Genomic DNA, 24,248 nt, shown 5'->3' with positions numbered 1-24,248 from the left:
ACAACTTTCAATACAGAAACACACACTCCCAACTGGGGTAACTGGGGAATTCCCTACAGATCTAGTTGCAGGGACACCCTCCATGAGATTTCCCTGTTCTTCTACCATAGGATCCAACAGAACCTGAACTTGCACATATGCCGGGAACCGGAACAGCAAAAGCTTCAGGTTCAGTTCAGAAACCTCTTCCCTCTCTAACTAGGGACTCCCTCCCCATACTTTATACCCCGTGACCAATCATGATTACACTAATAGAGATTTAAGGCCAGGTGTCTTCAATATGACCCAGCTCCTGATTGGGTAGAAATGCAATATAACTTTGGGTACATACAAATAGTTATATGGAACATATATGTTTTGCAACATTTCTCCTGAACACAAAATTAATCCCTGGTCCTTGAAGTGCTGGAACCAAGCATAATACATAGATAATGTGAATGGACAAAACTGAGGCACTCTCTTTAGAAAGTGATGGTACTGCCATCATAGTGAAGGAATATATGGTTATATAGACATTGTGGATAATATAAAAGTACAATACAATACACTGGATTTCCTGCTCAACCAGAATAGGATCCTCCTTAGAACCTCGTAGAAGTAACTAGGTGTAGTGTGGGGAGCGCAATAATAAAAATGTATTATTGACAGATAGGGGTAATGGCGGGCTTGACCTTGATTAAAAGCAGTAACATCTACCCCTACAATCATTCTGAGTAGGGTGTTGCGGTTCTTATTCAAGGAGTGAGCGGTGTTTCTGCGTTGGGGGTAGGGAGTTGGGGGTTCCCAGGCCTGGAAGGCGTGAGGGCAGAAATAATAGGGGATAGTGGAGCAGAGTTTAGTGTAGCCAGCGGTTCAGGGCCGAGAGTAGTTTTAAGGAAGAGTACTTGTGTCTAGCGAGCCCGCTGGGTTTTCATTTGCCTTTGGCAAACAAGGAAATCATTTTGATGGGGAAGAATGTGGAAGTACTGTATAAACATTTTTGCCGGGTTATAAGGAGTTGTTAGAAAAGGTGGTGAAAAAGGTGATAGTAAGGATGAGGAAAGGAGAAGAAGCTAGTACCCAAGACACTTGGTGATTGGCTGGAGGCACTTTCAGCCTTAGTGAGTGTGGTGGTAGGGGGACAGCTCTGCAGAGTTGTTCAGTGCCGTTTATATATTTGGACACTTTTTGGGAGTCTTATAAAGTTATGGGGGGAAGGGGGTATACCGAGTGAAATACAATATGACAAAGGTTTACGGCAGGAGGTGTCAGATAGGAAGCACGGGAGGTGGGATTTAAAGGGCATGAAGATGTTGCTGTCACTTATCACATTCCCCTTTCAAGGCTTGACAGGCGGCTTTGGGCGCTCAGGGCAGTCGGTTGCTCTTAAGCAAGGAGTATGTTGGGTGTTACACGAAGGAAAGTACAATTGGCGAGTGTCTTGTCATTTCAAAAATGAGTGTTCGTCATGCAGATGGGAAGGGAACGGCATGGACAGGGTGGGCACATGCAGTATTCTTTCAAATGTGCCACCCTTCCTCCCAGACTACCTCTTGTGCCCACACATGTAAGCCACAGGAGACATAGGGGGCTATGCACTAAGCTCAATGCTTTTGCGTCCGGATGGAAAAAAAAAAGCACGCCTGTTAAAAAGTGAGGCCGGAGACGCGATTCACTAAGGCCTTGAGCCCATTTTCTAACGTACGTGCTCAAAACAGCCACAGCGTACGTGTTGCTTTTTTTCCCATGCTAGCGTTCTTAAACTTCACGTACGCTAGCTGATTGAAAAAAATCCGCTTGTAACATTTGCATGTAGATTCTGTATCTCAATGCAAGGCTGTTACAGGCGATCGTACACTAAATAAATACATTTTAATAATAGTGTACATGAGCAGGGGGTCTCCGGAGTTGAACCGCATTGGTTTCAGGTCCGGGGCCCCCTACTTCAGGAGATACAGGCCCCGTTATGGGGTGCCGTTATCCCCTGCACTTACAAGCTCCCGCGTCACTTGGCCGGGATATTTACATTCTGCAGGGGATACCGGCACCCCATAACGGGGCCTGTATCTCCTGAAGTAGGGGGGCCCCCGCGGCTGAAACCAATGCGGTTCAGCTCAGGAGACCCCCTACACATCTTCACTACTGTCAAAACACACATATCAATAAACAATAATTCCTTACCGTAGCGGCTATCTGCAATGGTAATGAAGCAGCATTAATGTATTTTTAATAATAGTGTGCGGGAGCAGGGGGTCCCCTGAGCTGAACCGCATTGACTTCTGCCTCAGAGACCCCCTGCTTCCCGAGTTACAGGGCAAGGTATGGGGCATCAAAAGGGAATCATCTAGAATTCCGGGGGGAAGTAACATTCTCTAAGCATAAACCGAAATGTAAATTCTTACCACCACAAGATATGTGGAAGTATTTGTTAGTTTGGTCACTGAGGATCTGAAATCACTGTCTAAAGGTGCTATGAATGATAATCTAACTCCAGAAGAGAGCTTTCTTGTTAGAACTATCCAAAGAACCATCAATAGTAATAAAACCCTCAGATAAAGGGGGGAACATAGTAGTCCTGTCTACAGAAGACTATATTAAGGAGAAACTTAGAATTCTCAGTGATAAAAAATGTTACACTACACTGGATTCTAATCCAGCAAGTTTATATATGAAAGAACTTTCAGCTATCTTGGTGGAAGGGGTGAAAGTAAAGGTGCTCTCCAAAAAAGAGAAGGAGTTTATGTTGGGAAAAATGGAACAAATGGAGGAAGCGCTAAGACATTATTTAAAACAGTATAACAATAGGACAAATGCAAAAGCAAACCAATAAAAGCGAAGTAGATATAAAAAAACTTAATTAAATTCACAGAGATAAAAGAACCTAAGACCACCAATAAAAAATAAATAAAAATCAATTAATAGAAAATCCAATGCCTCAGTCTTGCTGCCATAGTCCATATCAGGGGATTTTCCTGGTCCCCTCACACAGTTTATTGATAGAAATATGGGCAAATGGGCGCAAAGTGTTTGTAGGCAAACAAATGTGTATGGAAGAAGATACCAATATAAACTGCATAGTAATGGGGGAAATTATACTGTACTTATCTGCAGATAAGAGTCCTTTAGAGATGGTATGTTGTAACATACAATCTCTAAAGGACTCTTATCTGGAGATAAGTATAATTTCCCACATTACTATAGACATTATATTGGTATCTTCTCTATACACATTTGTTTGCCTTCAATCCCTTTGCGCCCATTTGCCCAGATTTCTATGTTGGTAAAACCCCCACATGTATCAACGTTCTATACACTACCAAAGTTACACAAAGGGAAGGTACCCCCACCAGGGCATCCTATTGTATCGGGCATTGGCTACCTGACAGAGAAAACTAGCTAATACGTGGATGAAATCTTAAAACCTTTTGTTATGGCTCTTCCATCCTATAAACAAGATAGAAGGATGTTCTTAGGAAGCTGGATGGCTTCCATTAATCATGACACCATACTAGCATCATTAGATGTAGAAGGGCTCTACTCTAGCATCCCCCACAATGTAGGTACTGTTTAGATGCCATTAAATATTTTTTAAACAGAGGAGAAGGCTACAAGGAGCATAATGACATTGTAACCAGACTACTGGAATATGTCCTAACAAGAAACTATTTTCTGTTCGATAGAAAACTGTACCTCCAGACCCAGGGTACAGCGATGGGACCACTTGTGCCCCATCTCATGCAAACCTATACCTGGGCTGGTGGGAAGCAGAAATAGTTTACTCTGAGGCATTGTAATACATACCAACAACATCACCCTTTGGGTGAGATACATCGATGATTTGCTGATAATATGGGATGGGGACAGTAGATCCCTACAAGAGTTTGTTGACATTTTAAATGTCAATGACATAAACTTAAAACTCACGTATGAATTCAGTGCAAACGAGATCAATTTTCTTGATTCAACATAACAAGAGGTCATGACAATGAATTGAAGACTAATACCTATAGAAAGTCAACTGCAACTAACAATCTACTCCAAGCCCAAAAGTCACCATCCTTAGAACCTAATTAGACATATCCTGGTGGGACAGTTTCTCAGAATCAAGAGAAACTGCTCCACCGAGGAATCTTTTGAATTTCAGGCCAATCTAATGACCAAAATGTTTCTTCAAAAAGTGATTAAAAGGGCATACAAAAAAGTGAAACACACTCCCAAACAGCACCTCCTCCAAGATAAAAGACACAATGATGGACCAAGAATAACTAGATGTATCGGCACATATAATCAAGAATGGGGCCAAATCCAACACATTTTGAAAAAACATTGGCACATCCTTCTAGCGGATAAAGATCTACAAGAAATGTTGACGCCATATCCCTCGATTACAGGGAGACGTCCATGGAACTTTAGAGACATACTAACCAAAAGTCACTTTGAACAACACCATAAACCAACATGGTTACCAGCTGAACTAAATGGAGATTTCAAATGCACCAAATGTAAGCCTTGCAAATATATGAAAATATCAAAATCATTTAAAAACTGGAACAAGAGCAAAACCTTTACAGTTCACAGCTTCATAAATTGACAGACTATTGGTGTAATTTATCTAATACTGTAGAGTGCATTTGTTCCAAAAAATACGTAGGAAAAACTAAAAGACAGTTGAAGAAAAAGACTCTTAGAACATCTTGGTGCGGTTCGTAACCAAGCAGACACTCCGGTAGCACGACATGTTCATAGTGAACATACAGTAAGGGTGACTCTAAAGTTGTAAAATTCATGGAGATAGACCAACTTAACCAATGTCCAAGATGTGGTGACTGGGACCAAGAACTGCTCAGGAGGGAGTTCAGATGGATTTTCAACTTGGAAAGCCTCACTCCAAATGGGATAAATGCGTGTTTAGTTTATTCTTCCTTTATCAGATCCTCTATTACAGCCATCATCTAATAAGGACATGCATTTCAAAGATAATAATAATAACAAGCAATTACAGTCTACCAGTGTTTTTTTTTTTGGTATGACCAATGCTGTACACTTACCATGGTTGGATTTGTGGGTGATGCTCTCTCTGGATACCTATTGTTATGTTCCGCACATACTATATATGGAATTCCTATTAAAATAACAAAAGTAGTTTTAGCCATTGAAAAATAGTCAATAAATACCAGAATACTGTACCTGCGATTCAATTTCATGTACAATACTTACATACAGTGTATGGACTCCTTATAGTATGCTATTTTCTATGGAGACATACTCTGCATAGTGATTTGTCAATTTACCCGCATTCTGATAAATATACATTTATCTTCCATAAGAACTGATGCTATCTTGAGACGGGCAATCTCTGTTTTCTAACACCTAACACTCAGTCACTCAAAGTGTTAACCACCAACGACCATAGAGCAAAAGGTATAAAAGGCACAACAGGTTAGGTACACGTACCTCCTGTGTTACTTCAGTGCTGCCCGCAGACCAGACCCGCCCCTACCACTGAGGTGGGACGTAAGTATACACGCACCCGCAGCAGAAAGAGCGTGTCCGAAGTGTGGTATTTGTGTTGCCAGGCCAGGATACTACTGCTATAGTACTTGCCAGTTCCAGAGGACAGAAGAGCCGTAGTGATTGCCTTTGCCGAGGTCAGGGAGTAGAGAGATCCGGGAGGTCGAGGTACAAGCCGAGTTCGAGGGACGAGAAAAGCAGCGTAGTCAGGAGGAAGCTGGGGTCAGAACCTGAGTAGTACTGTAACGAAGAGACAATCAAAGTACACATCCACTAGCAAAGACTATGCAGAGCGATGTGCAGCAGGGAGAATAGGGATTATAAAGGTGGGCTGACCAATGGAAGGTGGAGGCAGGGCTGGAGGAGGAGTGTGTGGAGCAGCACTGGATAGGTTGTGTTGATGAGGGCTCTTGAGGACAGCTGAGAGGCAGGGGAGTGCGCTCGTGAGCCGTGTGATTGCCGGAGGCGTGGTCTAAGCCCCAGAGGGGGGAATAAATTATGAGTGCCTGACGCCCGTTCTGTAAGGCTGGGGAGCGCACATGCAGGTCTAATGGCAGCCACATGTTTACCCGCTGCGTGCAGAGCAGCAGCTGTCCGGCGGGGGTACCGATGGAGGGGGAGTGGAGCGGAGGCAACAGGGTGGTAAGGGAGGGTCACACTGCGACCGCCGTGACCCCTGATTCCTTACACCCTGTACTACTACAAGCCTTGAGAAAGCACGCAAATGTGCGTGAAACGGCTGTCGGCGTATTGATTTTAATTACTCTCAGTCAGCTCTAATAGATGTTTAAGTGGAGTTGTGAGGCGGTGCATCTGCTATGCAGGAAAAATTGAACCGGACTGCGGTCTACTAGCACAAAAACTATTTATTGGCACATTACAGAGCAAAAGATGAAAACACAGTTTAGGTAGCGCTAACTATATGGATAATCAATCCCTAAATTAGGGGGCTGCCTATATACTAAAAAACTGACCCCCTGGTCAGATAACAAGAAAGGGAAAAAAGGATTAGTATTTGAAAGGCGCCAACATGAAAGGATATATTCACCACCAGGAGGAGACCGATGAGGATTCCAGGTGATAAAGATGTGCTTAAAAAAAGAATAAAAAAACACAGAACATAGTGTAATACTGTTAAAACAAACAACATATACTAATACTAATTATATATCAGCTGAGATCAAGGGTGAATTGAAAATGACAACATTTAATAAAATAATTAAAACACATGGACATACAAAACATGTACAAATGAAAATTACAATGGGTAACAATTAAGGACAATTAATATGGGACCATGTGACAGCTGCACTGGGTGGATTGCCCACTCACCGGACGAAAGATATATACAAGCAGTGGATATATCTGAGAGTATCCCCTCTATCTTTTCAGCTACCACTGCTACCGCATCAGCATCAGGGTCAGGGAGATGGTTGTAACACGCCAGACTGTGTGTGCCTCTCTGGATCCTCGCTTCCCCGCAGATTGGCAGATTTAGCACAGTGGATGTGTGCAGCTTCCACCGCTGCTGCGCCGAGTTTTGGGCCAAAAGGAAAAGCTGTGCACGCTAGACAGCGTGGGCCTCCCTCCGCACTGGCGTTCTCTCCTCGCGGTTTCCAAACAGCAGATTCGAGCGGATTTGATGATTTTCAACAGCAGATTCGTCACGGAACTTGCAGGCAATAGCAATGCACTGGTTCTGGTCCACACGAAATTAACCCTACGCGTTTCGAGAGTGAGCTGCTCTCTTCCTCAGGGGTTCTAACAATGTGTCCCACAGTGTCCTGTTATATAGGTGTCCAAATTAGTCCAATTCACCCTAATCTAATTGTTGCACATGCGCAATCAGCAGTATGTGGAAATCAATGTCCCTTTACTCACACATGCGCAGTGGTTCTCAATGGAGGAAAGACAAATATAAACAGTTAAAAATAACGATCTCAGCTGTATATATACTGTATATATAAACATATTATAATATGTATATGATGAATTATAGCAATGGATTGGTGATAATAAATAAAAAAAATATATAAATCATACGGTGAGGTATGTATTTGGGCAATATATTATAGTGAGTGCTGTATATATACTAGCACAGAAAACCGTGCTGTGAAAAAGCTTTTAAATTAAGCTGTGAAATAGTGTGTATATGGAACATATATAATGTACTATGTGATTTCAATAATAATCTCCTATACGATTTGTGATTAAAATATATGTGTTAATAGACAATAAATTATGTATCATATAATATTTGTGTAAAAAAAAAAAAAAAAATATATATGTGTAGTGATTTACAAATATATAACAAGGAAATGAATATATATATGTAATGTACATAAACTCCAAGTAAAAATAATAATAATACAGAGCAGCAAGGGGAGAAAATTTCTTACGCGTTTCACACAGACAACTGCGCTTTATCAAAGAGCAGTAATAATAGATGTTTAGACTCTCGTCTCATTAAGAAATGCAGAATTATATATATATTTAAGGATAAATTTACTCCTAAGGCTAACTATCTATGATCAATCTGCACGATCTGAGGGCAGCACTCGTGCAAGAGTGCTAACAGCCTCACGGCTGACGGTTAACCTTCTCTCTCCTAACGTTACAGCTACAATCATTGTAGCAAGATACGGATGGCAGCTTAGCCAGTATAGGACTAGCCTTTTTTCCCAACGCTATAGCTACAAATATTGCATCTAGAAACATTTTGATGATGTAAGTTTATACCTTGTATCCAGCTATTATAAGAAGGTTAATATACCATGGCATAAGTATATACTTTTCGTTTGGAAGTGTAGCTGGCTATCTGTCTATTTGTTGAATATGGTAACAACTATATTTTAACCCTATTAAGGAAGGATATTTGGGAACAGACCAAGGTCTTAAATTAGGAGATTGGTCTCGCACAAAGTTCTTTATAAACCCTCACATAGCAATGATCTATAGTATTAGCTATGATAATTAAGTCTAACATATAATTCTAACCTATATTTACTATATAGCGGCTCAAATTTCAGTGTCCTGATCAGACACCAGTGGGCCAGCATATTCTGACTGAGTACGAGTGTAATAGGGATTTGAGAATTCCACTCTTTTAATTATTTGGTGATACTATAAGCTGACTACAGTGAACATTAACGGAAGTCACACCATCCACTCTTTTAATTATTTTGTAGTACAGGTATTAAGGTCAGGAGTTAACTTTGAATACTCTCTTCACAGTAAGTAAACCATCTCAGCTGCCTTAGCAGCAATATATGGGTAGGATCATGACTTTGGATTTGTTACTCTAATCACCACAATACATATGATCATAACAATCAAGTGGCGCTAATTAAGCATAACATCTCTCTATATAGAAATAAATATAGTTACAGTTAAGAGGATATTAGTTCATTACGATTGCCATTTACCCTTGATAACTACCTAGGCGAAATGCCATATTTTGCTTTGTATATATCAGTGCTACTGACCAATACTATTTAGCACTTGTCTTGTTTCTATTTATACCCCTTTATTTTAATATGATTATAAATAAAATTATTCTTAAATTTAACAATCATTACATTTAGGTACTTGAGTGCTTTCAGTTTACCAGGTCCTTTCTCTTTCTGTTTTCATGATGGTTGTATAGTTGTTTGTGTTATACCAATTAGTCAGGTCAAACATTTAACTGTGGCTGAGTGGACGGACCCCTGTCTGTGTGTGTCCAGTGCCCGTCCATTCACCCCGGCCTCAGTTGCCTTGTTCTTTGCTTTATCTAATATATAATTCGATGTTTTTGTTTTATTACAACCAGTAGTATAATTATAAAGTACATTTGTTTGATACTAAATAGTGGAGTGGCTGGTTGTCTGGTGCTTGGTGTGGGTGGGAGGCTTGGGAATCAGTAGTGGTTTGGGTGGGGACAAGAGGTGATGGTTGGAGAACTGTGTGCTGCTTCCATCTGTCAGTGCCATTTAGGCAAGTAGGGCTAGTATAAAGCAGCAGATCATCTTAGTCTGCCTAGCCCAAGGCTAGCTAACAGCAAGCCTAGTTTAGCACTAGCATCTGTAACACCTCCCCGCCCCCCAACATCAGACAGGATCCTCTAGGGGAACTAACTCTCCTGTTACATGTCTGAGTATGGTGCATACCTGCTGGCAACAGGAGGACCTGAGTCTCCCGCGATGACATTGGGGACAACAGAACAGGTTTCTGGGGTTGTGCCTTTGTTCTTCTCAATGGTGCAGCGCCCCCATCTCCTGCAGGCCCAAGGGATATGGGGTGGAATCCATACAGTAGAACTTCCCTCCCAGGGATGAGAGATTCCAGTCTCACACAACTGTATCTTTAAATCAGGACACTTTATTCAAGTCCCAGCAGCACACGATACAGCATACAGTTACAGACAGTTGCTCTCAGCCAGCTGTCCTCCTTTAGCATGTCCCCTGGTGCCACTCTGGGCCAAGGGCCACCCAGAGTGGGTCTAGCTCTTCCCCTATCCCCTATGCAGGGTAGGAGGTATTTGGTCCACCTATGGTCCTATAGATCTAACAGGTCTACTCCAACTAACTCACTCACTCTGAACACCCTGACCAATTAAATAGGAAGTGCTATGCCCTAAGTAGTTTCAACAGGCACCGCCCCTGTGTCTCTTGATTGGACACAGAGTCAGGTGACCTGCCTTCACTTCCTTAGTGCAATTGCTTGAGGTGGGGGAAACCCATGATAACTCCTGGCAAACCTGCCCTTACACAGGTGGAGCCCTGCTTCCTATCGCTTGCAGGCCGCTACTATGTGCTGTATCACGTGTAGGCTCACAGGGCCTAAGTCTCTGCCACGGAGAGCCTGGGGTACTCGTGCAATAACTTATAACGGGTGCAGCGCCTCCACCTGCGACAGCTCCCGCCAGTGTTCCCGCGGGTCGTGTTCACTTGCACGGCCTCTTCTACTGAGCTGACCGGATAAATCCTCCCTATCCGCTGGCCCAAATCGATGGCCAGTGGGAAGGGCGACAGGTTCTGTACCATTACAAAAATCCATTGGGGAATGGCTGCAGGCCAATAGCGAAATTCGGGTATGAGGCGATATCCCCGGCGCACATCCTCTTCTGGGGTGCTTTCTAGCGAGTACTGTTGCTCTTCGTCTAGCCGGTCCACGTAGGCACACCAAGTGGGGACCCTCTGTGTCTCTCCTGGGAAGAGTTGTGTCAGTCCTCCCCGGCCACAGAACAACAACCCGTAGTCATCCGATGGGGCTGTGGGAGGGGCTGGGTCGGCTTGAACCAGCTGTAATTGCAGGCTAGACATGGGGAGTGTTACGATTGTGCTCGCCACAAACCGGGACCGGACCGCGGGGCTGAGGTGGGGTTATATAATCACCGACCTTAGTCCGCGCAGACTGATCCGGAGTGCGCAGTTCATAGTTGTACGTAGCAGGGTCAGGATTGGAGAAGGCAGCATCGTCGTTATTCAAGCAGGAGTTCGGCAACAGGTAGTCAGGAGTTCCCTGCTTCAGCTTAGGAGCGTGAGCGCGGGAGTGGCCTCTTTGTGAGGAACGGCCTCGGCCCATGACGCCGGTCTCAGCAGGGGGAGACAGCAGGCTGGCCGAAGTACACTGCAGGGCAGCGTCGGGAAACCAACGCTTCAGCACAGAAGTCAGGAACGGGCCCCCGCATGGAACTAGCAGGCGGCCTCAGAAAACAATGCTTCAGCAGAGAAGTCAGGAACGGGCCCCCGCATGGAACTAGCAGGCGGCCTCAGGAAATAACGCTTCAGCAGAGAAGTCAGGAACAGGTCCCCGCATGGAACTAGCAGGCGGCCTCAGGAACTAGGGACAAGAACCAGAAAGGTTAGTACACCAGGATACAAGCCAGGGTGGCTTATGGCAGAGACAGTAACGTCCAGGGTAGGAATTTATGCTCGGCACTGTTTCAGTGCCAAAGCCCAGGATATAAAGGGCGGAGATCCAATCACAGGAGGAGGGTGTGTGAGTATTCCTCCAATGATGAAGCACATGGCAGAAGCTGCAATGAGAGGCAGCACATGTGCCATTGATTGCCAGAGGAAGCTTTTGCAAATGCAGAAGTCTGCAAAAGCTATAATCAAAGCCAGGAGCGGATTCCTTACAGGGAGTTCGTTAGTTTCATGTAGATAGGCCCGTATGACAGCTTGTACGATATCAGCATTCGTACCGAGGATGATGGGGTATTTGGGGGTATCTCAGGGTTCTGTACACACCAAGGCGTCCACCTTCATGGGGTGAGACTTTCCCGTGTTGAGCTGTTGTCTTTCCAAGTCCACAGTCACCAAGCCGTCGATGGGATAGTCGTCATTGCTTAGGCCGCGGACCTTGATATGTTCGGCTGGTCGCAGGGGCCGCTTCTGAAGATGGCGATCATAGAAACCCCTGTATATGATGGTGACTTGAGACCCGGTGTCTAGTAGGGCAGAGGAGTAGATCCCGTCCACTAGCACCCGGATCAAGGCTACTGGTCCCACCGGTGGTCATCTTCAGCTGGGGGGTCTCCGCCCTGGGGAATCCCGGGTGGGTCGGTATCGGACGCATACACCCCGCAAACCATAACCTGAGGCGGAAATTTCGTGGGGGATGGACTCCGGTGTCGCGAATCACCCATCCTGCAGTCATACAAGATGTGTCCCTTCTTCCCACATTTATAGCAGGAGATATCTGTGGGGGTGGCATGGCGATCATGCGGCGGCGAAGACCGTCCCGCGTATTTCGGCTTTTCTGATCCCGGCTTGTCGGGAGGTTCCTCTTTCTTTTCAGCACTCCCTTTGGGTTTAGTGCTGCAGCTAGTTTTAGACCTTTGAGGGGAGTTTCTTTGCTTGGTGATGAGGAGGAGCGCAGAAGAGAAATCGTGATATATGTGAAAGAAATAAAACATATATAGTGCAAACTGTAATCACTGCTATGTTCTTAATAATCTATAAGAATAGAACTCACAAAAATCGCAGTGTAATATCGCATGCAGAGATCCTTCTCTCTCTGACTGGAGCCCTTTAGTCGAAATACCAGGGTAACCCTCAATAGGTAGGTATGATATGGAAATAAAAAATAAAAGAGACTACAATAGTGCATACTATTCGAACTGGATATAATGCAATGTCATCACAAGTATAATGAACTCACATTTTCCCAAATAAAATCGGGTGGGGGAGAGAACCGCAGATGTGACTGGAGGACAGGTTCAGGCAGCTTCACAGCGTCTCACTCGCTCCTTGCTGTGTACTTCCGCGTGCGTCACTGCCGTCGCGTCACTTCCTGCTACCGCGTCACAGCTGAGGGCGGAAGTTCCAACTGTGTCTGGTATCAGCTCCAAGCTTGCCAGTCCTTCCAATCTCAGGTTCTCTGCTGCAACTCTACGCGTTTCGCTGATTGCTTCGTCAGTACAACTCCCGCCAGTGGGGGAGTGGATCTTCGCAAGACGTATATACAGTAATTACCACCACACAGTCTAATACCGTAACCAACTGTCTTTACTTGCATATAAACCTCATTGACATACATACATAGCAACCCTCCTTCCGGAGACACTCTATACCGCGTCACGGCGGACGCCAACACTCCCCGTCCCCTCCACCGGGTGATCCCACCCCGTGTCCAATCCCCAAGCGTTAAGTCCTCCAGCTCACCAGTGAGCCAAGTGTGTGTGTATGCGTATGTGTATGGGTGACTGCGCAGCCACGGTGTCACGAATGAATGGATGGTACCGTTGGTGCACTTGTTGAAATACCTGCCGGGTACCCGGAGCTGCTACACTCTTCGCAAAGGATCCACACGAGGCAGCAGTCGTTCTCTCGCCTACGCAGCGGTCCAGGGCGATCCCACCCGGACACTCGTGACGGACTAGCGGGGTCTGAGCCCAGATCTCCCGCCACTAGGATAGTCCTGCTCCAATCGAATGGCACTATGGGGAGCCGGAACCTCACCATGGAAATCCCTAGCTCTGCTTGTCTCTATAGTGACTCAGGGCCTAACTGGGCCTGGGGCACATGACCTGCGCAGAGGCGGTTAACCTCCCTGACACCGAAGCTCCGTCTCCTCTCCAACCAGCTCTGACTCCACGTGCCTGCAAACACCTCCCTTACTCTCTTCCACCTCCTCAGCCCATTGGCTCAAACCGGTCACACGGTACCCCTGGGGCTGCTGGGACAAGGGTTGCTACCTCCCACTAATTAGCACTTTCCTCCTTCGCGGGCTTTGCAACTACGTCTGTGCAGGCGCAACCTCCCGCTCTAACAGGGTAAATCAGGGGTCACTGCTACACAGGGATTACTGCCAGGAGGAGGGTAGAAATATAGCCCAAAACCACACAGGGCACACATATATAACAAGTGAAGTTAGCAAATAATGACAACATGTCTAATTGTAATACCTGTTTTAATGGTTTGAAGAAACGTTTTGAAACTAGACATGGAGGGGCAAGAAAAGGTGTACAAAGTTTTGCTCATAGTCATTGTGGTGGTGGTGGTGATGAATCGGATAAAGTTTAATCAGTGAAAAGTGGTGCACCTACTACACAAAGCAAGTATGAGTGGGAGGACATAGTAGTAGTATAAGTAGTACTACTACTAGTAAAGTAATAGCAGTAGTAGTTCTGGCACAAAAATTGCTAATGTGGAGAAGCATATTTTTGAGAATGTTAATTAAACTGTCAGTTCAAGGGAAAAGCCAGACCTACTACCGCCAGCTACTGCTCTGCCTGTTACTGCTGCCAAGAGCACTATTAAGCCATCTGAATAAGGCACATCCTTCTTGTCACATTCAAGAATACCGAACAAGCTCTGGCATTGATAGCACAAGACTCCAAAGAGCTGTTAATGTTAAATCAGTTAGATGAAGAAGAGGGAGAGTCACTGGGAGGGACTCTGAGGAGCAGCATGAATGACTGCAGCCTCAGGCAGGAGTAAAACATAACTGGTGGTCTTTATTCTCGTCTCCCGGCACACATCAACATCATCTTCTTCTGTGGTCCCTGGAGCCATCCCCAGGAGCTTAAGGCACCAGGAGTCTCTCTTTGTCTCTCACACTCCCTGGTGGAGTATTGGTTGTTGCTTTCACTCCCCTGCGGGAGGGAAGGCCTGGAATCAGGTCCCTGGTCCAGCACAGGATACATCCCACAGAGCACAAGAACACTGAATTTGGGCTGCAGACCTTTTTGTTACCAGGGGAGGGTCCCAGGTCTTAGCCTCGGTGTAGGCAGTATATAGGCCTTGGGCACACACCCCTGTCATTCTAGGGAGCTGTTTACTGCAGCAGGGCATAGATTTAACCCTAACACTGCTTGCGCTGGTACCAGGACTTGTGTAGGTAGGGAAATTAGTAGCCCAGGGTGTACCTGGCTACATAAATTGTACATATTTACATTCATATTTACATACCCCGGTTTAAGGACACTCACTTTAAGTACACTCGTGAGTAAGGAGATATCGCCCAGTAGGCAAACGGCAGCTCGCGCATGCGCCTGTCAGCACGTCCTGAACAGCAATACTGGCTCCCTACCTGTACCGAAGCTGTGCGCAAGCGGGGAGACTATAGAGCCTGTTACAAATGCGTTATTTACATCAGTTATGCACGTATATAACGATTGCAGTACAGTACATGCATCGATAAGTGGAAAAAGGGTAGTGCTTCACTTTAAGTACATTTTAGCTTTACATACATACTCTGGAACCATTGCGTACGTTAATGCGGGGTATGCCTAAATGTCTTGATACCTATCATCTGACTTTGCCCTAGGAGCATAAATGTATTAATGTATCCTAGAACTAATCCACAGAAGTATATTTCACATCATGTTCTCTAGAAATGTATCCAAAAACATTCTATAGAAATTCATACAAAGGGCAGAGCTGTCAATATTAGTAGATGGAGAGATGAATGTAATATTGATGAACAAAGTCAAATGTATAACAAATTTGCTGCTTCCCCAATCTAAAGTAGAGTTTATTATATTCTATTTGGGATGGGATACGGCTGCATGGACTATCCCATTAGTAAGTTTAGATAGCCCCCTGATATTCAATCTATATAAGTTTAAAGAGTTCCAGAAATATTTGACAGATGAGCTATCAGACAATTGATAATAAGCTTGTGGAGCTTCAGCAGGGCAACAACAACATTTTGGCATATCTTATCCAGTTCAACAGACTAGTGCTAGAACGTGCTTGGCCTGAAGTTAAAAGGGCCTCCCTGTTTTATTGAGGTCTTAGAGATGAGATTATATATATTTTGGCCCAGGTTGTTCCAAAACCCGCTACATGCTCAGAATTAGTGGACTTGGTCCTTCAACTGGAACACTGCTTAACCGAATGTAAGGGAGGAAGATGGAGGAACGATTCCAAAACTATTTATGAACGCCTAGATTCTTTCCGTCTCGAAAACAATGTAGGCCAAAAAAAGGGAACTCTCCCCGAAAACCATGCAGATAGGGAAAACCCTGGAACCCCTGTCAAAGGATGAAAGGAAAAGAAGGCGAAATCAAGATGTACGTTTTATTGTAGAAAACACGGGCATTTTGTGTGTGAATGTCCCTGGAAGCCCAACGACTTACACCAGAATACCAACTGCTGCGTGTTAGGCCACCAATGACTCCACTTTGTTCAGCAAACACACAACAAACAACTGTGGCACACGAGCCTTCCAGTCATTATACAGTATAAAAACCATGGCCCCATTGACATTTCCATTCTCATAGATTCAGGAGCAACTAGGAACTTTTTTGATTTATCCTTTGCAAAACGAGTGGGAATACCTAAACATCGCAAGAAACAGGAAGAAATGGTTAGAGCAGTGGGTGGGTCAATCCGTACTTCAGGTCCTCTGAAGTGGCATACTCCTCCTTTGAAAATTACCTGCAGTAACAGGCATTTTGAAATCCTGCAGTTTAACCTTATTGATATGCCACAATTTTGCGTTATCCTTGGAATGCCCTGGTTGACTAAACATAATCCAACCATTGACTAGGAGGAACGTTCAGTATGAAGTTGTCGTCTGTTTTTCAGGGATCAGTCCTTTGAGGAAACACTTGAGAAACAAATGGAGAACCACCTTATACACTAAGTGAATGGCTTTGCTTCAATTGCCTTTAAGATGACGTCATGAAAAGGTACATGGCCGCCCTCACATGGTATGGTAGCCAATCAGAGTAGGGATGGAGTTCCCACGCTCTGATTGGCTACCATACCATGTGAGGGCGGCCATGTGCCTTTTCATGACGTCATCTTAAAGGCAATTGAAGCAAAGCCATTCTGATTGGCTGTGCTTTCATTCCCTTTAAGTGACGTCATCATTTTTTTTTGTCGGCCAAAACACATGGTTTTCACGGTCCAATCAGGACAGTGGGAACCATGACGCAAAATGTGACGTCATAGGCCTTTAAAAGCCTATGTCGTCTCATTTTGAAGCCAGACGCCGCGGAGGAAGGACCTCCAGAGAAGAAAGAAGACCAGGGCGTGGCCGCAGACGGGGAGAAGACCCCGCCCCGCCCCGCTGGAAGGAGATAGAAGAAAGAAGAACACAGATGAAGATAAAGATGGATTACAACTAGAAGACCCGTGGATTGGTTTGGATTTTTAGTTTAATGTTTATTATTTTATGTTTTTTTATTTTATGGGTTCCTGATCGTGGATTGGTTCGTGAGTAAGCTGGGCAACGGGAGTCGGTGGGGGCAAGTAATGGTAAGTGAACTACAGTAAAGAAATGTATTTTATTTAACTTGTTAATTTTTTCAAAAGGTTTTTTAACATGTGTATTTTTTTTTTTGTGGTATATCATTTCTTGCCACTGTATGTATGTATGTATATATGTCTAGAGAGATATATACATACAGTACAGTACAGGGTAAGAAATGATGTTGTTTTAAAAGCTGGATTAGATGTGTTTTAAATTATTTTGTGTATGCTGCTACAGTATGCTTTATTGTGAGTTTAAAGTATTTTAAAATTAGATAGATGTACTGTATTCCTTGGTATTGTATTGTGTGTTTGAGGAAGGTCAGGGATAGGCTTGGTTTGTAAAGGTTGTATTTTTGTCGGTACTTATATTTTTTCAAAGGCTTAATTGTTCTGCTCTAGGCGTGAATTTGTTAATGGTTTTATTGTTCGGGATCTAGTGTGAATTGTTTAGGGATGAAAATAATGATTGCTAATTGAGTTTTGTTTACTTGGTTGATTAATTTGCAGAATGTATATGGTGCATAGATATTTAGGCATCATTTATATTGGAATGTAAGTTGTTTAAATGGCTTTTCAGAGGTTTAGTGATGATTTACAGTAGATTGAGAGATCAGTTATGAATATTAAAGGAAATTGATTTTAATTTAGTGTGTATGTATGGAGAAGTGTTTGGTTGTAGGACAGTGCTTTTGATAACCCTTCTACATTTATTTGTACTGTATATTGGTTTATCATGGGTGTGTATATAACGTGTGTGTATATATATATATATATATATATATATATATATATATATATATATATATATATATATATATATACATATATATATATATATATATATACAGTATACTGTATCTCTCTCTCTCTCTCTCTCTCTCTCTCTCTCTCTCTTTCTCTCTGTCTCTCTGTATGTATATATACAGTATACAGTATATATATATATAGTTGCATGATGAAGCCACAATACAAATTCATGGGTGAAGGGCGGGTATCGTGCCTGTTTGGCTTAACCCCTTAATTACCTTTGCGGTTATTATCCGATAAGGTGTTTAAGGGGTTAATTGATATCTGAATGTACTTGCAATGTATGCCTTGGTTTTGGCTATGTATTGTGTGGGCAAGAGAAGGAAGGCGCTGGCGTCGGACACTTCGTATTGATGAGGTCAGTAGTACTTTATTTATTTGTATATGCTAGTTAATGTTTTTAATAATGGGCAATTAATCTATTATCCATATCTGGATAATAGTTATTTTGCACATTATTGTACTGTAGGTGTTGGGGGGGAGGGTGTATGTATTGAATGTATAGGCCAGGTTTATTTTTTTTACATTCAGGGTTTGATTCCGTGGTTTTGCGTGGGGCCTATGAAGACCACCTGTGGGTATCCTCGGGTATCCTAAAGGGTAGCAGGCTGGTGGTTCCACGGGTGACACATGCGGGGATGACGATGTGTGGTCCCACTTCTGTGGGGGCACCTCCGACCCGTAGTCTGCGGGCATGACGATGTGTGGTCCCACTTCTGTGGGGGCACCTCCGACCCGTAGGTGCGGGGATGATGATGTGTGGTCCCACTTCTGTGGGGGCACCGCGGACCCGTAGTGAGCACCTGTGAGTTCCCCAGACCCCCATGGGAACCACCCGAGGCCCCGCAGACACCTGTGGGTTTGACCCAGGGCTCCTAGACATCCTTGGGCCTACCGTGGGGACCCAATTGTGGCCCACGGTGACCCAAGGAGACCACCTGAGGGCAATGGTGCTGGCAGGATCTACCAGCAGGCCTCCAGAACCTGTGGAATGCTGCTGGTAAACTGTAGCCCACCGGGGACTAGCGTGGGGCTGCGTTATGGACCCTGAATGTAAAAGAATAAATCTTGTATTTATGGGGGGGCACAGGGGGTGGGTAATGTATTTAATAAATATAATGCTGTTTATTGTGGGTCATTGTACTGTTTTTATTGTGGGTACTGGGGTGGGGGTGGGGTGTTTCCCCAACGGTATGTGGGTAGGCCTCCCTTGTGGGTACTGACTGGGTGGTTAGGCCTCACGGGTGGGGGGGGTTAGTGTGGGAGGGTATGTAGGCATCCCGAGTGGTGGGTGAGGGTGGGTTAACCCCTTCATGACTATAGCGGTTAATAACCGCTATGGTGATTAAGGGGTTAGGGGACATTACTTTGTATGTTTTAATTTTTGTGTCTGTTTTGCAGAAGCGGAGGGGCCATGGCCAGGATGGGGGGGGTAACGGTATGTGGGTAGGGGGTGAGGGTGGTTAGCAATGCAGGGAGGGAGATTTACTGGTAACAGAAACATCTCTCTCCCTTCAGTGTAATCTGTTTAAAGCCCCCTCCCCCCTAATGTGTGTTTCTGTAAAATCTCTCTCCCTTCAGTGTAATATGTTTAACAGAAACATTAGGGGGGAGGGGGCTTTAGGCCTTTACATCTCTCTCCCTTCAGTGTAATCTGTTTAACAGAAACATTAGGGGGGAGGGGGCTTTAGGCCTTTACATCTCTCTCCCTTCAGTGTAATCTGTTTAACAGAAACATTAGGGGGGAAGGGGCTTTAGGCCTTTATATCTTTCTCCCTTCAGTGTAATCTGTTTAACAGAAACATTAGGGGGGAGGGGGCTTTAAACAATGCTGTATATAATGTATAAGGTTTTTTACAATTAGATAGATGTAATCCTTGGTATTGTAAGGGTTAGCTTTGGTTTTAAATTGTGTTTTCTGGTTGGTACTTACAGTATATATTGATTTTTGTATACTTGATTGGTTAAAATAGTTGAATTGTTTGGAAGTGTATGTATTTACTGGTAGAGTAGCTTGCAATTATATTGTTAACATTCATTTGCAGAATGTATATGGTGCATAGATTTTATACATCATTTATACAATGTAAATGCAATGTACTGTGTGGATTGGAATGTTATGTTTTATATTGTAAAATCAGTTAGGATTATTAAATGGATTATTATTAATGTCTGTATAGAGAAGCGTTATCTGTAGGACAGTATGATTTTGATAACCATTCTACATGTATTTGTATATTGGTTCATCATGTGTGTATATATACTGTATACTGTGTGTGTATATATATATATATATATATATATATATATATATATATATATATATATATATATATATATATATATATATATATATATATATATATATATATATAATATATATATATATATAACAGTGTATACACTGGCGACACACTTTATTCGAGCTCGGCTAGTCCCACGAATTCGGGTATACCCGGGTGTATTGAGGTTTGTGACTGTTTTCTGCCCGAGTGCATTGAGGTATTTTCCAGGCAGGGATTGAAGCATTTTATTCCCGCTGGCTGCAATACTGCACAGTATATATATATATACGGCATTACAATTCATGAATTTATGCCATCTGGTAGACACGCGAAGCATTGCAGCCTATTAAATCCTAATCATTATCATTTAACAGATCAGCCGCCCGTCAGCCAGGCATGAACCCAGGCTGGGAAGGCAAACGCAACGGGGCTTGTCAGAGGTGAGGAGCGGCGCATTCCAGGTATCTGCCAGGTACATACTGGGTATTTGCTCGAATAAAGTGTGTCGGTGCAGTATATATACAAAGTATATACTGTATATGTATAGGGATTGTTATTATATATATACTGTATATATATCCAGTATATATATACAGTATATATTTATTTCTCTTCATGTATTTATTTATTTATTTAGATTTATTTATTAATTGTGGGGCTGCTGTGTGTGTGTGTATTTTTTTTATTGTGGGTAGCGGGGGTGGGTGAATGGGGTATTAGCCCCAACGGTGCTTGTTTAGGGCTTGCGGGGGGTAGCGGGAGGGCTTAACCCCTTCATGACCGTAGCGGTATTAACTGCTACGGTCGTGAAGGGGTTAAGTGCACCCGCAACCCCCCCGCAAGTCCTAAACTCACACCAAGGGCCAAATACCCCCCTCACCCATCCCCACTACACACAATAAAGCGGGCACGGTGGGTTAATCCCTTCATTGCCTTAGCGGATATCCGCTATGGTAATGACGCAGCATTTCTGTATTTTTAATAATATTGAGCAGAGCAGGGGGGGTCCCTGAGCATTAATTTCTGGCTCAGGGAACCCCCTGCTCACTGTACAATATTATTAAAATACAGAAATGATGCTTCTTTACCATAGCGCATAGCCGCTAAGGTAAAGAACGAGTGTTTATTTATACTGTATATTGTATGTGTTTTATTGATACTGTACATGTGCAGAGGGTCTCCAGAGCAGAAGCGCACAGGTTTCAGGTCTGGGGACCCCCTGCCCCCCGAGATACAGGCCCCTTTAGGGGGTGCCGGTATCCCTCTGCTCTGCTTGGTTTACAGGCCGCGATCACGTGATCGGGCCCTTTAAACCAAGCAGAGGGATACCGGCACCCCCTAAAGGGGCCTGTATCTCGGGGGGCAGGGGGTCCCCAGACCTGAAACCAACGCGATTCAGCTCCGGAGACCCCCTGCACATCTACACTATCAATAAAAATTCATTTCAAATGTATTTATTGTCCTTTATTTATTTATTTATTTAGATTTATTTATTTATTTTTTGGCGGCTGCTGTGTGTGTGTATTTTTTTTATTGTGGGTAGCGGGGGTGGGTGAATGGGGTATTAGCCCCAACGGTGCTTGTTTAGGGCTTGCGGGGGGTAGCGGGAGGGCTTAACCCCTTCATGACCGTAGCGGTATTAACTGCTATTGTCGTGAAGGGGTTAAGTGCACCCGCAACCCCCCCGCAAGTCCTAAACTCACACCAAGGGCCAAATACCCCCCTCACCCATCCCCACTACACACAATAAAGCGGGCACGGTGGGTTAACCCCTTCATTGCCTTAGCGGCTATCCGCTATGGTAATGACGCAGCATTTCTGTATTTTTAATAATATTGAGCAGGAGCAGGGGGGGTCCCTGAGCATTAATTTCTGGCTCAGGGAAACCCCTGCTCACTGTACAATATTATTAAAATACAGAAATGATGCTTCTTTACCATAGCGCATAGCCGCTAAGGTAAAGAACGAGTGTTTATTTATACTGTATATTGTATGTGTTTTATTGATACTGTACATGTGCAGAGGGTCTCCAGAGCAGAAGCGCACAGGTTTCAGGTCTGGGGACCCCCTGCCCCCCGAGATACAGGCCCCTTTAGGGGGTGCCGGTATCCCTCTGCTCTGCTTGGTTTACAGGCCGCGATCACGTGATCGGGCCCTTTAAACCAAGCAGAGGGATACCGGCACCCCCTAAAGGGGCCTGTATCTCAGGGGGCAGGGGGTCCCCAGACCTGAAACCAACGCGATTCAGCTCCGGAGACCCCCTGCACATCTACACTATCAATAAAAATTCATTTCAAATGTATTTATTGTCATTTATTTATTTATTTATTTAGATTTATTTATTTATTTTTTGGCGGCTGCTGTGTGTGTGTATTTTTTTTATTGTGGGTAGCGGGGGTGGGTGAATGGGGTATTAGCCCCAACGGTGCTTGTTTAGGGCTTGCGGGGGGTAGCGGGAGGGCTTAACCCCTTCATGACCGTAGCGGTATTAACTGCTATGGTCGTGAAGGGGTTAAGTGCACCCGCAACCCCCCCGCAAGTCCTAAACTCACACCAAGGGCCAAATACCCCCCTCACCCATCCCCACTACACACAATAAAGCGGGCACGGTGGGTTAACCCCTTCATTGCCTTAGCGGCTATCCGCTATGGTAATGACGCAGCATTTCTGTATTTTTAATAATATTGAGCAGGAGCAGGGGGGGTCCCTGAGCATTAATTTCTGGCTCAGGGAACCCCCTGCTCACTGTACAATATTATTAAAATACAGAAATGATGCTTCTTTACCATAGCGCATAGCCGCTAAGGTAAAGAACGAGTGTTTATTTATACTGTATATTGTATGTGTTTTATTGATACTGTACATGTGCAGAGGGTCTCCAGAGCAGAAGCGCACAGGTTTCAGGTCTGGGGACCCCCTGCCCCCCGAGATACAGGCCCCTTTAGGGGGTGCCGGTATCCCTCTGCTCTGCTTGGTTTACAGGCCGCGATCACGTGATCGGGCCCTTTAAACCAAGCAGAGGGATACCGGCACCCCCTAAAGGGGCCTGTATCTCGGGGGGCAGGGGGTCCCCAGACCTGAAACCAACGCGATTCAGCTCCGGAGACCCCCTGCACATCTACACTATCAATAAAAATTCATTTCAAATGTATTTATTGTCCTTTATTTATTTATTTATTTAGATTTATTTATTTATTTTTTGGCGGCTGCTGTGTGTGTGTATTTTTTTTATTGTGGGTAGCGGGGGTGGGTGAATGGGGTATTAGCCCCAACGGTGCTTGTTTAGGGCTTGCGGGGGGTAGCGGGAGGGCTTAACCCCTTCATGACCGTAGCGGTATTAACTGCTATGGTCGTGAAGGGGTTAAGTGCACCCGCAACCCCCCCGCAAGTCCTAAACTCACACCAAGGGCCAAATACCCCCCTCACCCATCCCCACTACACACAATAAAGCGGGCACGGTGGGTTAACCCCTTCATTGCCTTAGCGGCTATCCGCTATGGTAATGACGCAGCATTTCTGTATTTTTAATAATATTGAGCAGGAGCAGGGGGGGTCCCTGAGCATTAATTTCTGGCTCAGGGAACCCCCTGCTCACTGTACAATATTATTAAAATACAGAAATGATGCTTCTTTACCATAGCGCATAGCCGCTAAGGTAAAGAACGAGTGTTTATTTATACTGTATATTGTATGTGTTTTATTGATACTGTACATGTGCAGAGGGTCTCCAGAGCAGAAGCGCACAGGTTTCAGGTCTGGGGACCCCCTGCCCCCCGAGATACAGGCCCCTTTAGGGGGTGCCGGTATCCCTCTGCTCTGCTTGGTTTACAGGCCGCGATCACGTGATCGGGCCCTTTAAACCAAGCAGAGGTATACCGGCACCCCCTAAAGGGGCCTGTATCTCAGGGGGCAGGGGGTCCCCAGACCTGAAACCAACGCGATTCAGCTCCGGAGACCCCCTGCACATCTAGAC

At 44.4% G+C, this 24,248-nt stretch overlaps 1 protein-coding gene across 1 annotated transcript in view; it reads right to left on the bottom strand.

The window, feature by feature from the left end:
• The window catches only part of LOC142463893 (uncharacterized), a 34,902-nt gene extending 24,109 nt beyond the window's left edge, over positions 1-10,793 (bottom strand). The window contains exons 1-2 of the mRNA XM_075566762.1: positions 10,419-10,793; positions 3,781-3,850 (exon numbers count right to left, since the gene is read on the bottom strand). Coding sequence (XP_075422877.1) covers positions 3,781-3,850; positions 10,419-10,793 — 445 coding nt within the window. The remainder of the gene's footprint in view (positions 1-3,780; positions 3,851-10,418) is intronic.
• Between the last annotated feature and the right edge of the window lie 13,455 nt (positions 10,794-24,248).

This window comes from Ascaphus truei, chromosome 1 (genome assembly GCF_040206685.1).
Source record: "Ascaphus truei isolate aAscTru1 chromosome 1, aAscTru1.hap1, whole genome shotgun sequence".
Classification (NCBI taxonomy): Eukaryota; Metazoa; Chordata; class Amphibia; order Anura; family Ascaphidae; genus Ascaphus; species Ascaphus truei.
This window is presented reverse-complemented; position numbering and strand designations above follow the sequence as displayed.